This window comes from Neopsephotus bourkii, unplaced genomic scaffold (assembly GCF_033783945.1).
Source record: "Neopsephotus bourkii isolate Nb327-2 ecotype Australia unplaced genomic scaffold, CSIRO-AGI_Nbou_v1 NB_1292, whole genome shotgun sequence".
NCBI classification, from domain to species: domain Eukaryota; kingdom Metazoa; phylum Chordata; class Aves; order Psittaciformes; family Psittacidae; genus Neopsephotus; species Neopsephotus bourkii.
Window position 1 is genome coordinate 8,275,896 of NW_026901776.1, and position 16,125 is coordinate 8,292,020.

Genomic DNA, 16,125 nt, shown 5'->3' on the forward strand with positions numbered 1-16,125 from the left:
AGAATCTGTAAGGCAGTCAGAGAGATGGTCATATTTAAACTGTGCATTATTCTGGTATGTTACATTGTGGCATGATTGGCAGGTTTGGTGAAACAGATGGGAGACAGCTGACCAAAACCGTTGCCTGAAGTTTTGTACAAAGTTAACACTGAAACAATCTCTTAAACTGTATGGGTGCTCACATTAAATTTTTGTCTCATCCTTTGTGTTTTCCTTCCCAGTGTACAACTGCATCTCTTTGCAAAAATGGCCCTGCTGGTTTTTTGCCCTCTTCATGCGTGTCTGCCCCTGTCACACACCTTGTCTGACGTTATAATTCTTCGTTGCAGATGTTGATGAATGTGCAAACAGCACAACATGTGGCAGTCATGGGTTCTGTGAAAATATGGATGGCTCCTACCGCTGCCTCTGTTACCAAGGGTATCAGGATCTACAGGATGGGCAAGGGTGTACAGGTGAGTTCTTAGATGCAAGCAGTCTTTCCTGCAAGGTTCTAGTGAGCAGAGTGGCATATGAGCAAAATGCATTTCTTCACAAGAACATTTTTGGTTCACATAATTTTTTATTGAAGTTGTACCACTTTACTAGTAAAGTAAGGTTGAGCAGTTGAGCTCTGCTTTACTCAGTGAACTTTGTATGGCAAAGTTAACTATGTATCCATTCAATGAGAGTTCGTTATTAGGCTCAAATGGAAACCAACACCAAATAAGTTCAGCCACACATTTTATCTCTGAAAAAAAAGCATCCTAAACCACCACAAGAAACCTGACTATTGCTGCACCTCAGGCCCATTCACAAATATAAACCATACTATACTGAACTTAATACATTAGCCTATTTAAATGCAACATCTGTTTAGTCCTTTAGCTGAATAACCAGAATTCTGTACTACCCCCTGCAAGAAACAGTGTCTGGCATGTGGTACAGCCAGCGGGAGCCAGATAGCACACCTCCCTAGGTACATTGTATTTGTACACATTTTAAGATTGGCTTTGAGCTCCAAGAATGACACCTATCACCGTGAAAAATGTGACATTTCTGTAGAGGTGAAAATACTACACATTTCTCTTGAGTAATGGGTTTCCAGATCTGTTGTTAATGGCGGTGGTTGGACCTGAGAACAATCTGAGGCAGCACAAGTTTCTAATAAAAAATTAGTACCAGATCAAAGAAAGGTATTCATTAAGCAGTTTCTTCAAACCAGACTCGGGATGAAACACATTTGCCAGGAACAGAGACCTAAATGGAATACTGAGCAGAGGGGAGTTTGAAGTTTTACAGAAGTGTTTGTATGTGTTTTCTAATATATTAAATAGTTTTATTATTACAAAATTCTTTATGCCATTTGGCACTTAGTTTGCAACTTGCCAGTGTTTATCTTTGCATACAGTGACTTTCAGTGGGTGAAAAAAAAGGAAAAAAAAAAAGAATCAAAATCTTGTGTAAAACTAAATTAAATTTTGAATTGCCAGTGAACTGATTCTGCACCATAAAATAATGTGAGAGTTTTATTATATACGTGATATAATATAAAATACTCTTAATTTTTGATGCCAGTTATCTACCAAAATAATGGTAGGAGAAGGTAAGTCTCTATTTCTGGGCAACATTCCCCAGATTCCCTAAACCAAAAGTAAGGAATAAACACAAAATATAAACAAAAAGACAATAAGTAAGGAATAAACAAAGAGAAACAAAAATAAGATAAACAAAAATCTAACGACATTTTAGAAGTGCTGAGCAAACCACATGTTAAAATGTATATCTAAGTAAAAATACACAACATTGCCATTCAGTCATATGACTAGACTTTCATTCTTGATGAATAAGAGGTTCAAATGATAATGCATTGCCTCACAAGTTACACTTCAGCAGCCCCACTTGATTATAGACGTTTTTGAATTGTTATACACAAATTATGATTTTTAGAGTCTGTCATTAGTAGAAAAGTAGATTTTCAAGCGTAAACTTCAGCAACTGAAAAGGGAATAAAGTTAAATGAACCTGACAGTATTTGGTAACCCTTGTTTAAGCAGCAGACAACTCTCTCATCAATCAGAAAAGCATTTCATGTTTGACTAGTTAGCAGGAATACAGAATCCAAGTTAAAAATATGTGGGGGTATGGGGGAGAGGAAATCTGCAGCGTTCAGCAGGGGCTCCCTGGGAAACCTGGTGGGTTCCAGAGCAGCCTGTGAGATTGTGCATACCAGAGGCAGGGGGTGGGGATGGTGATGAGATGAGGAATTCACTGTGCAGTGAATGTTTGTGAGGAAAATAGGATTTTGAGGGAAAAAGGAAATTCTCTTTTCATACTGCAGTCTGAATTGCAGCAAAACCTACTCATTTTGCTCCCTGAGTTCAGTGGAATTTTGATAATAAAGTAAGTTAAGAAAACAAAGAAAATTAGCCTGAATCTTAAATCCCAAGAAAAGCAAGTATTTAAAAATTAGAAAGAAACCCTGAAAAAAAAAAAAGAAAAAAAATTAAAGCCAGTGTTCTGGTCTACAAGCAGCACCTACTCAGCACCTATAAATTGTACTGTGGCTTTCAGGGGCCTTTTTTTCAGAGGACTGACTACTTGTTTATGAATTCACATAGGTGTTAGTGAGTTTTTAATCCTTCTTCAGAGATCTTATCTGTAATCTGACAGACAATATTGGCACAGATCCAGCAGTTAAAAGAACAAACCGTCAGTAATGGGTCTGGATTGATTTATGGTTTGGATTTTTCCCCCAGATGTGAATGAATGTGAAATGCTGAGTGGAGTATGTGGCGAAGCCCTCTGTGAAAATGTGGATGGTTCTTTCTTGTGCCTGTGCTCTGATGAAAACCAGGAGTATGATCCGATGACCGGACAGTGTCGCTTCCGTACCTCACCAGGTAAAATGCCAGTGGATTTTTGCATGCTTGGCGTGATTTCCACTGCATATGTAACCAATGGAAAGTTAAAGTCTATTTAAATGCTGATGTTGCTTTAACTATAACAAAAAAAATTGTCTTCTTGAAAGTCTGCATGAGAAGAAGCTTTTCTAGCACGGAACATGCTATCGGTGAATCACTAGGAGTGAAAATGCAGCAGAAACACCTTTTAATTCTGATGCATCAACAGACTTGGCAGTAATAATGAATAGTTACAGCAGTTGAGAATAAACAATCTCTTGTTTGCTGTACTGTAATAATGAAACCTGATATGGAACCAAGTCTGTGATGAGTGAGCTTATTTTCAGTTCAGATTTTTACAAACATCCACTAGTACCCTCGGACCATGTTTAATGGAGCATATGATTAAAACCCAAATTTGCATATACCAGTCACCTGTTAGCTTTACCTAGTACTAAGGTAAGTCCTCAGAAAAGGTAGCTAGGAAAGCAAAAAACCAGAACACTGAATTGTCATCGGTCTCTCTGAGCGCCTTTTTGAGTGCCCTTTCCTAGTTTACTCCAATTTTTTCCTGTGCCCTATTTTTCCTCATAGTCCATTGTGCTGCATTTGTGAGCTTTTGTTATCAGGTATTTTGGGTATTGCAAATACTACTGGAAATATGCTCATTAAAATGAGTTTAAAACTCCTAAAGTTGTCTCCACATTTCTGCACTGATGCAGTTTGGCGAAAGGAACAAGCCCACACTAAGGAGCACCAGAGTATGAGAAATGAAGGGATTTACTTATACAGCTTTTTTTCCCCTCCAGAATGCAAATCTTGGTATTTTTCTTGTTTTGTTCTTACACTGCAAGCTGAGGCTGATCCAGCTTTCGGAAAGCTTTAAAATAACTGGCTTTAGTGCCAGGATGCAGATTCTACAGCTTACGTCAGTACTGTCAACAGAGGAATACTCTACTATCAGTACTAACTCCATTTTGTCCTCACCAGTGAACAGAGCTTTACTGTTACCAGTTTGGAGTAAAGCCATTCTTCTTTCCCTCCAGCCTTCACTGGGCCCTAACAAATCATGTGTTTCATCTTTGTCTCTTGTCTAATAAGATCATCGAGGAAGAATATAGAATCATAGGAGACCAGAAAACATGCAAATTGGGACCCAGTGAGATGTACTCTTGTACACCCCATGTGCTCTTGAACTACAATGAAAGTGGCAGTATTAGGAATAGAGATATTACTGTTTATTTTAGTTCCAAAGTAAAAGGAGGAAAGTACCGTTGTTCCATCTTCTTTAGGATTTTTGCTTTCCTGTATATCCTGCAGCCTTGCTGGGGTGTTTTTTTTCCTCTTGTCAGTTGGCTTCTGTTTCTCAAGACCTCAGAGACTGACTAGTCAAGTGGTGACACTGCCCCATGTACCACTGGATGTGATGTTTTAGGAGCTGACAATGCACACTTCATTATTCTACGTATGCTCACTGTGCTTATTTTGTGCTGGGAACCAATTGTGCTTGTGCAGCTGAGGAGGGAACAAAACCAGTCTTTTCCTCCCCATTTAAGTGCCGTAAGCCCCATGTGCTCATGGCAGGATGACCAAGAAACAGCTGTGCTGTTTTGCCCAGCAGTGAGTACTTCAGCCTCACCTGAAACCAGCTGCAGCGTGATCATATAGGAATAGCATGTTATCTCCCTGCAAAGTAAGCCTCCCTGGAGTAGCCACATCCTCTGGCTTTGACAAGCACATGCTCAAGTCAGGAGTGGTGTTTTGAGAGTGCCTACGGCACATGTGGACCTCATCTGCCAGCATTAGCTTGCATCATGCCTGTTTTCAGAAAGGAAGAATTTAATGTGCATTAGCCTGTTGCAGATATCTATAGTTCAGCAGTTTACTCAGCTTTTGCCTATTTCTCATTTTGTATTTTTGTGTATAAAGAAATGTTCATCCACTTTGTATCTAGTGCAAATAGGTGAAGATTGTTGAAAAGTTATTATCATCTGGGGACATTTTTGCATGTGGTTAAAGGCTGTTAGCTTTGTGGAATGCTGTGGGTTCGCACTTTTCCTTACTTGCCATCTTGAGACTTCTTTCTATCTAGATTGCACTTGGTGGAAATTCATCTATTGTTAGCTGTGTCCTGAAACAATCCTCTCAGTGCACATATCAGGAATTCTGGCCCATCTTGTCATGTTCCAGTAACAAACAGAAAACAGTACAAGGTTTGATTATCTTATTCCCCTCCTCTCTGCCATGCTATTCACAAAATGTAGCAAGCACTTCAGAAGGGAGAGAAGGTAAAATCAAAAAGCAGAAAGAACTCTTTTGTATTAGATGAGACTTTGCTGTTACACATCTTTGTACCTAAGAGGGAAAAAATGCATGCTTTGGGTTAAAGTCTTCTTTATTCTTCTAACAAGACATGTAAAGCCACTTACAATGGATTTCTAGCAAGTACCGAGCTGAATGCAGTTTGAGTAATAATCCTTCCTAACATGGTTTTCATTCTTTCCACATGAGAAAAAATGCATGCTGTAGTATGCATCTAAATTATTAACATACTCGTATATTACTAATATATCTCATTGCCTTGAATCCAGAATCTGGAAGGATAGTATGTATTTGAGGACTATAATACGTATGATTTAAGCTTGGCCAATAAACAGAATTCCAGTGAAAGCACTTCACCAAGGTAGCAGGGCCCACTTAGGTACCTACAGCTTATTTAGAAGACACTTTCTCCTGGTTACATGAAATGTGACCAGTTGTTTATGGCAAGATATTTAACAGTATGTGCTAGGATTTTTGTGCAAAACTGACAGTTTTGGTGTCCAAACATGACAATCTCTCCTCAAGTGATTTGTATTAAAACAAAATCAAACCCTCCTGCATCTAACCAACCACCAGCATAAAAAAAAGAGGCTGCCAAGTAACAGTTTATAAATCTGATCCAAAAGCCTCCTCAAGGCTACAAATTTGGTGCCCGAGTACAAATTCTGAATTTCCTAAACTTTAAGGTCTTTCTAAGTGTTAACGCTTTAAAGGAAATTCTTCATATTTGTTGGGGGGGGAGGGGGTGAGGGGGGCTAAAGGCAATACATGCATGGCTTTTGAATGTAAATAATGATCTGAATTTCAGTTATCTGTGAACGTAGTCTTAGATTCAATGTCCTTACTAATTCCACCTGTGAATAAGAGGAGTCAGTTCTCAGCTGCAGTATGTAAGATCCCACCAGTTCTATATATTTCAGGTTATTTTCACATCACAGATGTGAACAGGGCACTGTTTAGGCAAATATTTAAGTGTATGTTGAAGTCTAAGCATATACTAATATCCTGATGATCCACTGAATCCTGTATGTATTTTTCTATCAAACACATACTGAAGCATATTGTTGGATCAAGGTTACTCTAAGGTATATAAATCTATTTCTATTAATTACTTCAGAGGTCAGTCTAGCAGCAACTGTACTTAAGCTCTTTTACAGACTGTTAATAGAAAAGTTATATCAACAACCTGAAAATTATGTTCCTTTACCAGCATGCCTTAGGTAGACAGATATTTAACATTTTCTAGGAACAAAAGACCTGAAGTATCCTTTTCCTGTCATATTTTGCCCACATACCTAGTGAAACCACTACTTTCAGAATCAGCCTATTTACTGAATGGTTAATAACATATGAGAGAGAAATCATAAGCCTGTAGACACAGACTGGTCCTGGTTTTCAAAAAAAAAGAAAAGGCAGATTTGTGTCTCATTTGCCCTCCAAACATCCATGACGCCTGCTTGACTAACCCTCACTCACAGCTGTGTAAACAACAAACTTTTAAGCTGCTGAACAGATAATGGGAGGAGACACCAACACATCATATGTAAAAGGGGAATAAACAGTGACATGATGAGATTGTCTCCCCTTCCTCCTGGGGCAGCTTCTGGTGTTCTTGCTCTGGTAAACAGCATGAAAACTGCCATGCTTTTTCTCCTTTTAATGATTTGGCTTTGATTCAGTTAGCCAGATGGCAAATGGCCAAGGAAAATGTATAATTTGGTGTCTGAAGTCCTGCTCTCTCACCTTGGAGTAACAGATGTAGTTCAGTTGTGTTTCTGTGACACCATAGTCTTAAAATAGCTCTTATCGGCTAGCAGTAGATACCACAAACCCACCCTGCTTTATGAAACTCAGCACATTATGGAGAATTGTAATTGATGAGGGGAGACCACAGACAAATGTGATATAAGCACTCAGCTGGGTGTTCCCTTTAATGCACAACTTAGTTACTCTGGCTAAACACCAAAGGAAAGTTTGCCTTGTAGGGGGCAACATTGTACTGAGTTTGAATAGAGGTATCTGCCAGCCCCTCAACCTCCCAAAAGAGAAACAGTCGTTTTTCTGAAGAAAACAGAAAAAAATCCAATTGCCTGTTTGGAATTAGAAGCCTAAAGAACTGTTACTCATGCCCATACTATTGAAGTGCAACAAGAAGCAGTCCATAGTGGCATTTTTAAACCTGCTTTTCTCAAAACAGATCTAATATTTGCATGCTCAGTAAAGTTGCCTTGCCCCATGTGCTTGGGACATTGGGGGTGGGCAGCGTTTGTGGGACAATCGTTATCTTCAAGATCCCACCTCACAACCATTATTTTTTAAGTGGATGGGATTAGAAGAAAAACTATCCTGTAACTGCCATAAAGAGGCTGAGCTTGATCTCCAGGACATAGAGGTGGGAAGATGATGTGGTCAAGTGAACTAGGCTCTACCAGCTATACCGATACATTACACGGGCCAGCCTTAAGCTTTTTCATGGAAAGGACTGCAAGGCGAACAGAGGTAGTCTATACACCACAACTCTTCGGGTCTTACTAATCTTGTAACATTTTGAAATGCACTGTCACTCAGGCATAAAACTTCAGTTCCTGCCTGGATGCATGTGTTACTTGTGAAATTTCATGTGCTTGGTATATTGTGTGAAAGCCTGAGTAGCAACAAATGAAATCTCAAATAATGGAAAATCAGCCAACAGGCAGTAGGTTTTAGTAGGTTTTGGGGAATTAAGGGTAATGAATTATGCTAAGCATAAAGAATTTCCCAGAATAAATAGGAAATAAAGTAATAGCCTCAAGATTTATCTATCTGAAGTTCCTGAAGAAAGTTTTGGGTATGATTAATAAATGTGAACATCTGTGATTTTAGAACTAGGTTACTTTATGGATGGCCATATTTTTTCACAAGTTTTTCATATTGATCAAGTGTGAATAACAATTTTATGTGATAGTTCCCACTTCCAAGCTTGAGGAGAATTTTTGTGGAAGTACAAGGTTAGATAGTTCTGCAAAACACAGAAGCTTTAACTAGGTATTTCTTTTTCAAACTCACTTCTTGGTGTACTTTAGGACTGCATTGCTTTAGAAAGGTTTTTGACTATTAAAGGGGAGTTTTATTGGATCTATGGGAGAGACTATTTTGCCTCCAGTCCTTATAAATACTGTGAGAGGACCCACTCAACTACTGAAGGCAGAAAATCTGACTTCTTGGCTGGATGCCTATTTTAAAGTAAAGCACAGAGTCAGTTAGCTTGACATCTGCATTATATTCCTCTGCTTACTGTGGAGTCAGTTGCTTACTTTTGCAAAATCTATAAAGGGCCTTGTATTCAAGTGTGGAACATGTGTTTTTTCCCAGAGAAATTAAAAGGGGCTGGAAGTGTTCATTCTTTTGAAAATTGGGCCTTTTCAGTTTTTGTCTTAGCTCCTTTATCTGTAAAGCGAGGTTGTAATGTTTGCTCACCTTTCTGAAGAGCATCCAAACTCATATGTGAAAAGCAGTACATCAGTAGTTGGGTACTTTAGTTAGGTAGCTGAGCATGAAAGCAGGTACTTCATGCACTGCATACAAATTAAAGGTGCAAATGTGAAGAATCCCTTTGCAGCCAAGCTTGACAGCAGGTCTAAAAAAGTCAAAGGAAGATTATCAACTTCCATCATTCTTTATAAGAACAAAAGTTCAACCAAAATTTGTACTTAACCATTTTCTTCCCTACTTGACAATGCTGATCTTCACTGTGGTGAAATTGAGGCATAGGGGCTCTTCTAATTCTGTAAAATTAATTCATTTCACGTCATCTTATGTGATTTATGGGTTTTTTTCTCACCTTTAGAACTCCCAGCAGAGCCTGATGAACATGAAGATGGAAAGAAGGAATGCTATTACAATCTGAACGATGCTAATTTCTGTGACAATGTGCTTACATCCAATGTAACCAAACAAGAATGCTGCTGTACCTTGGGTGCTGGCTGGGGTGATAACTGTGAAATCTTCCCATGCCCCGTCTTTGGAACTGGTAAGAGGAGGCCTTCTGTCCCTTCAGTCTTTTGAAGTGTTGTGTTTATGTTAATAGTAGTGTGATTTGCCTTCAGAGAAGGCTTGCCTATTAAATCACACATTCTGTAGTATTTAGTCATGACTTAACCATGGGAGATTTCCACAGTGGAAAAGTTAGCAAGTTAATAGGAATAACTCATAGAATCAGAGAATGGTTAAGGTTGGAAAAGACCTTAAGATCATCTAGTTCCAACCCCCTGCCATGGGCAAGGATGCCTCAGACCTAGACCATGTCACCCAAGGCTCTGTCCAACTTGGCCTAAACACTGCCAGGGATGGAGCATTTACATACCTGGTGTAGATCCATTGCCTTCACTACAGTTACCCCAGTAACTGTACAGTTCACCCAGTTACCCCAGCATAAAACCAGCCTGTTTTTTAACAGCATTATCTCAACTGATTTTAAACAAAGTTGGATTCTCACAGAAGCTTTTTCTAGATGCTGTAACATGTTAGATTTTTTTCCCACGAGCCGGGAAACAAAGGTAAGCCTTACAATGGTTTTGAGTCTGCAGCTATTCCTTGTAATGTTTTTACAGCACCAATAATTACTGATACATAAGATGACATTAGTTTTACATTTGCTACTTACTGAATAATTCAGTTAATCATGTTGTCTACAGACCATTGTTTAACCTCTAAATATTAAATTAAAAAAACATAGCCATATGACATTTGTCACAAATATTAAAAACAGTGCTTGAAACATAAACAGTGATGGCTGAAATTCAAAAACCATCTGGAAAAAATCACATAAGAGAGAACATGTGTAAAATTTTTGAGATTAAACACTAAAGATTATTATTCACACAAATGTATCATCAAGTTTAATTCCTGTTTTAACTATACTTTAGAACCAGTGAAACTGAAATAAAATGTGTTACAAAAAGAGCCTCTTTGCTTGGATAGGCTTATTTGGTTTTGTAGTCTCCCAGACACTTTAAACAATTTTCCTTTGTAATCTACACCATGTTCTCCTGTTGCAGTCAATTAGTGTTTTTCCTGTATAAGGACTGAAGAATGTGGACAGGGGCTTGTATCTCAGTTGGGGTATGTCTAGATTGCAGCTTGCAGTATAGCTCAGAGAGGCTCATGCTAGCTTTAATTAAGATAATTTGGCTACTGGTATTGTTATAACTGCAGTGCACCATGAAACCAAGTAAGGAGTACATTCTCCTGCCAGGGAGCAAGAGAAACTAGTTTGCATGGAGCTCTGTGATGCTGTGGGTACCCTAGCTAGGTTTTTCAAACCTAGCTCTACAGAGAGCAAGAGAGCCAGGCCATAGTGTCAGCATCCCCTACTTAGCTAAAGGTGTGCATGATTTCCTGATAGATGTGAATAAGGCAAAACATTGCCTCAGATTTCTCAAAATACCCTGAAACACATATGCAACACATACGTATGTAACTTTTTCTTAATAACATAATTTTTTGCTTTCTTTCTCTCCTAGCTGAATTTAGTGATTTGTGTCCTGAAGGAAAAGGTTTCATTCCCACTGGAGAATCATCTTACGGGCTTCTTGCTCAGAATTACAAAGGTCAGTACTGACTTGTATTACATTTAATTATTTCAGAAGTTCTGGTAGTTGACTAGAAATGTCAGCCAGCAATGCAAATAAACTAATTCAAATTGTTTTAGGTGATAAAAGCAGATTATGATATGAAGGATTACTGAAAATCATCATCTGACAGATTGTTAAGAATGCCAGTTATAGTTTTTGGAATATTCTGGCTTAATTTGTACTAAGTGCTATATACTGTGAGAGTAGCTGCTGACACCGCAAACCTCAAATATTCATTTACATATGAAATACAAAACCACCTTTAATTTGTAAATAAACATATGAGTAGTTGGGAGAGAGAAGGAAATTCTGTTAAACATTAGACCTACAAGTTAGAATGGATATAAAAACTGAAGAGAAGTTCAACAATGATATTTTCATTACAGACCTTCATGGAATAGTTGAACAAAAGGCTGTAGAGAAATATGAGTGATAGGAGTTAGTGGGTGTAAGGAGGAGGGAGCTAAGAAGGAAGAATGAGATTAGTGAAATTCCTTTTCAAGTTTGAGAAGTACCTATCAATAATTTGTGAGATTAATTTTCCTTGGCATAAATACATAGTATTTGTGTTAGCTAAAATAAAGCCAACATTTTATCTTTGGATTACTTAGCAGCTACAGGATCTTTAGAAAAGCATGGGTGTTAAAGTATCTGTTCCTGTTGGAATTGTGTTTACAAGTCAAGGAGTAAATGTAGAAAGTACTCTGTTCATATCACATAAAAAGACCTTAATAGAGCCATAGTATCAGCTGGTTGATAGATAAGCATTTCTCAGAGTTGCTTCTAGTTAAATCACTTAATCTGTCAGACCTAATTCTGAGAGATGGCAAAAAACTGGTGGGACTTGAAAAGTTTTGTGTTTTTTTCCTAACAATTGTTATGTCTCTTTTTTGAATTGCCTCTCCTCACTGAGGACACTACAAGGTCAGTTTTCCTTTCGAGTTCGTGACGAGACCATGTTTCCGTTCAGTTGTCTTCGTAATATTTTTTTGTGTTATCCTCAGGAGGTGTTTCTTTGCACCTGTAAAGCGCATAGGACATAGAAAAGATACTAAAGGTTATAAGGCACCAATACCCAGATTCATTCAAATTAATGTGGGTGTTTAAATGGGGTAACTCATGTAAGGCCTCCACTCTCTGGAGGTGTTGCTCTGTCCACCAACCTGCAGTAAAGAACAAAGTGCCATGGTGTGAATCCAGACCCAAGACTAATGGGAGCAGAGTTGGACAGACCGACAAGTTATATCTAGCCAAGTCAGAACGCTGTCACAGAACTCATCTTAAAGGACTTAATACTCTCTGAGATGATTTTTCTTCAGCGATTCCTTAAGTGTGCTGTTTGCAGATCTAAGATATCTGTACATCTCTGCAATGTAGATTTAGGACATGCCGTGTGTACAGTATGTCCAAATGTGTCTCAGAGAAAGTCTGCTTTGTTTTTGTTGTGCTATCTCAGAGTTGATAACATCTCTGGCTGCCATAAATATTGAAGTGAGGAAATAGTTCATCTGGAACTATCTTCCACAAATCCTTGCCATAATAAGACTTTTTCTGTTTTCAGTAAGTTTATTTTGTAATAACCTTAGGAATGGCACAATGGCCAAACAATAAATGGATATGTACTTTTAGTAATATGACCATTACAGCGTGCTGGGACATCTAGTCTGATCCTCTGTTACACTAACTCTTGTTCGTTTTGCTTTCATCTACAAGCTTCTGCTTGTAGGAGCAACTCTTTATTTCTCAATTGGAAACAATTGTCAGAAGTGAACATACTCAGCTAGCCTTCCCTGACTTTACTCTCAGGCTCTCCCATTCTTCCACGGACATAAATCCATGTTCCACAGGAAAAAGCAGATGGTGTACATAACATTTCTTACTAATCCTTTCATCGTTCTTGTTGCTGGACAGTTAAACTTAAAGTATTTGAATTTTGAAGTGGCTGGAAGACTGACTATAAAAATAAATAGTTCTATAACCCTTTTAGTTCTTCCAGGAAAAGTAAACATTTGCATCATTCACCTTTAAAACTGCTGTACAGCTGGAAATTACAACTTTGGGCTGAAATCTGTGTTGCCCAAGAGTAGATGGGGAGTAAATCTATAGGGGAGAGTGGATAAAGATAACTGGTATTGAAAGGAGAATCACCTACTTTACATTGTGCTTTTTATTGCCATTTGTGATACCAGCCTCACTTTAACACACTATTCTAGGTAGGTCTAACAAATGAAAAGTAGATTTGGGAAAAGGAAGTGAATGGAATTCCAACAGCAACAAATACATAAATACAAGACTGGGGAAAAATGTGTACGACTGTGAAAAGCTATATTTGAGCTGGCATATATTTTCCATGAAACCTCCTGAAAACATTTAGCCCCATTTGAAAGTGTGGTAGATTCTCTTTGATAGCTGTAATGGGATCTGGAGTAGTTGCAGCCTAATATCTAGCAACAAACACAGTCGGTCCTATGTGGTGGGAAGTATCCACAGGATTTGTGCAGATAGCTTTGAAAAATGAAGTCACAAGCAGTGCAGATATGAAGATTCCCGACCCAGCATAGCAGAGTCAACAAACTGTATGGAAAGAGGAGAGCACTCACAAAGACCATCCATTGGCATAGCTGCTTAGTTAGTTTTGTAATTAGATTGTGTGATTAAATTAGATCCATGGTGGGAACCCCTTGGCTGAAGCAAATTGTACTGGAAAATACAGGCTGTATTTTACATCTGGTTTGTTTGGAGTGATACCAAAGGGAAGAAAGGGATGCTACAGATTCTTCCAGTCTTTGTGTGCCACAGGACTTATTCTGACCAAGGGAAAGGGAAAATCATGGTCCACCAGTTTTTCCTTTCCTATTCTAGCTACAAGCACACCATAGCCTTCCACAGCAGTTGTTTTTATCCAGTGGATGTTTGTGCTCTTGGGGCCTTCTGTTTAAAGTGAAGTTTGCTTGAACAGAGAAGTGTAGAGGCTTTATCCCATCCTGCTTCTCTGCGTGGCCTCATAGTAATTATGGTAACACAGCCTTTAATGTTTACTCCCCAGATGCTGATGAATGCCAACTCTTTGGACAAGAAATCTGTAAAAATGGCTTCTGTTTGAATACGCAGCCAGGTTACGAGTGCTACTGCAAACAAGGCACATACTATGACCCTGTTAAGCTCCAGTGCTTTGGTAAGTTTATTTAAAGTGGTCTTGTCACCATAATGGTATGCAGATGGGCAAAACAAGCAAAGTTGTAAAGCAGGCTTCTCATCAGAACTGCAGTATTCCCCGCAAGGGGAAGAACACTGGGCCTCCAAACTCCTCTAGCAGCTTTTTAAGAGGCATTGGGTCATTTCCCTTCATTTCTGCTTGGCTGGGCAGCAATTCTGGCTGACATGGCAATGGCATGTAGAGCAGGCTTTGCTTTATTTGCTTCCTTTTTCAGCAAATTGTTCCCAAGAGTTTGCATCTCCAAAACAGCCTCTTGTGCTCTTCTGAGTGCATAGGCAAGGCAGCACAAAGTGATCAGAAATGACTTTCTCTTTGTATGCACGCTACTTCTTCACTCTGCCAAAGTACAATTTAGCCTTCTGTTCTTTGTATATGTGGTAAGCAGTGGAATCCTGTATGTTGAAGCTCACCTTTCACTTGGTAAGTTTATTATAATAAATTAAATTAACAGAGTTTGGTTTGGACAGATATTTTCCACAAAGAGTTAATACACAATGTGAAATTACAGTTCAGGTCATCGATAAGTCCATTTTAGTCTGCACAGCCTTTTGTATTCATGTGGTTCTGGTATTCAACTGAAAATTACTCATAACCATGACCCTGGCTTTTACTTTGTAAGCAGAAAACTATGTATAATGTGCAGAACAGCATAATGAAAGGAAGTAATTTTTGCAACCACTGTAAGAGAGCCTTTCACCTTCAGACTCTATGATTGTGTTTTACAAAAGGCGGGGTTTTGCTGATTTAATGTAATTTATCCAAAGTAAAATAGCCTTCTCTTCCATTTGAGCTAAATTTCTGCTTTTCCTCTCCAAGACAAACTAAGGAATAGAACTACTGTGGCTAGGTAAGGTGATCCCTTTTGATAAGCTCATGAAGGATCTCAGAGAGTATTCCCACGTCTAATGCTTGCTGGTACTGTCCTAAAGGGATAGGAACATGAGAAGCAGTTGCAGCTGTGCTTGATGAAGGGTATGCCTGGCACTCCAACCCCTCCAGCAAGCCAACTCATCCAGATTCTCCCTAATGCTAGAGGTCAGCATCCTGCTGATCTGTTCATCCTTCTTCATGGGCACAGGCAGGATTCTGCTGCCAGCAACTGGTATTTGTGGTAATTAACAGAAGGCATGCAGAGAAATCTGCTCCTAATATAGGAAAATAAAAACATGGATTAACACAATGCGACTGCTTTGTGCTGGCTCTCCTTGATACATTTCCTTCCATTTTAAAGACACGGATGAATGTCAGGACCCAAACAGCTGTATTGATGGCCAGTGCATTAACACAGAAGGATCTTACAACTGTTTCTGTACACACCCAATGGTTCTGGACTCAACAGAAAAGCGATGCATCAGACCAGCAGATTCAAGTGGTATGATCCATTATACATATTACTGCAGTGAGGGCACCTCTGTGAGGTGGTGCTGGCATGCCTACATATCCCAGTAAGCTTAGGCTGGGTGCTTGGATGAGCCTGCTCTTTTGGAGGATTTTGGAAAGCAATGCTTGGACCATCATCTGTTGATCCAGAAGGCATCGTGATATAGGACTCCACAGGGCTCTGCTTTACCAATGCAGACAGGAGATTGCTAGAAGTATTAATAAGATTAGGTTTGGGCTGGGGAGTCTTCGGCCCCTTGATTCACCAGCTTTGTGTCTACCTCATCCAGCCTTGTCTGGCACAGTCTCTTGCTGTCTTACTAAGACTGGGGTTTGGCTATGGGCTGACTCTGGAGATTCAGTTCAGAGTGACTGCTCTTCTTCAAAGCAAATAAAAACAGGAGTAACAGGGTCTAGGAGGAAATAGCTGAAATTTTATCTGTGCTTTCAACTGATTAATATTGAGGCTACATCAAACTCACATTTTCAAGCTCTGGGCTGCAGCTTCATTGTTTAAGTAACAGTTTTGCATGTTCTTTTAAATTCAGTAGACACTGATTTCAGAAAAAAAGGTAGATATTATGAGATTCTTAGAAACGTCTCAGAAATCCAGAGCATTATGTAGTCTGCACAGCTTTGTCCATGCCACACACATCTTTAAAAGAAATGTTACAATGGGTTTGATTACCATTGGCACTCTATAGCCATAAAT

The 16,125-nt window shown here is 39.0% G+C and overlaps 1 protein-coding gene across 8 annotated transcripts in view; it reads left to right on the plus strand.

The window, feature by feature from the left end:
* Positions 1-16,125, plus strand: part of LTBP1 (latent transforming growth factor beta binding protein 1) — a 194,644-nt gene that overhangs the window by 160,543 nt on the left and 17,976 nt on the right. For 7 of the 8 annotated variants that reach the window (XM_061365890.1, XM_061365891.1, XM_061365894.1 and 4 more), the window contains 6 exons: positions 330-455; positions 2,739-2,882; positions 9,031-9,213; positions 10,706-10,792; positions 13,863-13,991; positions 15,265-15,405. In XM_061365890.1, the coding sequence (XP_061221874.1) occupies positions 330-455; positions 2,739-2,882; positions 9,031-9,213; positions 10,706-10,792; positions 13,863-13,991; positions 15,265-15,405 (810 nt within the window). The remainder of the gene's footprint in view (positions 1-329; positions 456-2,738; positions 2,883-9,030; positions 9,214-10,705; positions 10,793-13,862; positions 13,992-15,264; positions 15,406-16,125) is intronic. The other variant, XM_061365892.1, reaches the window with a different exon arrangement.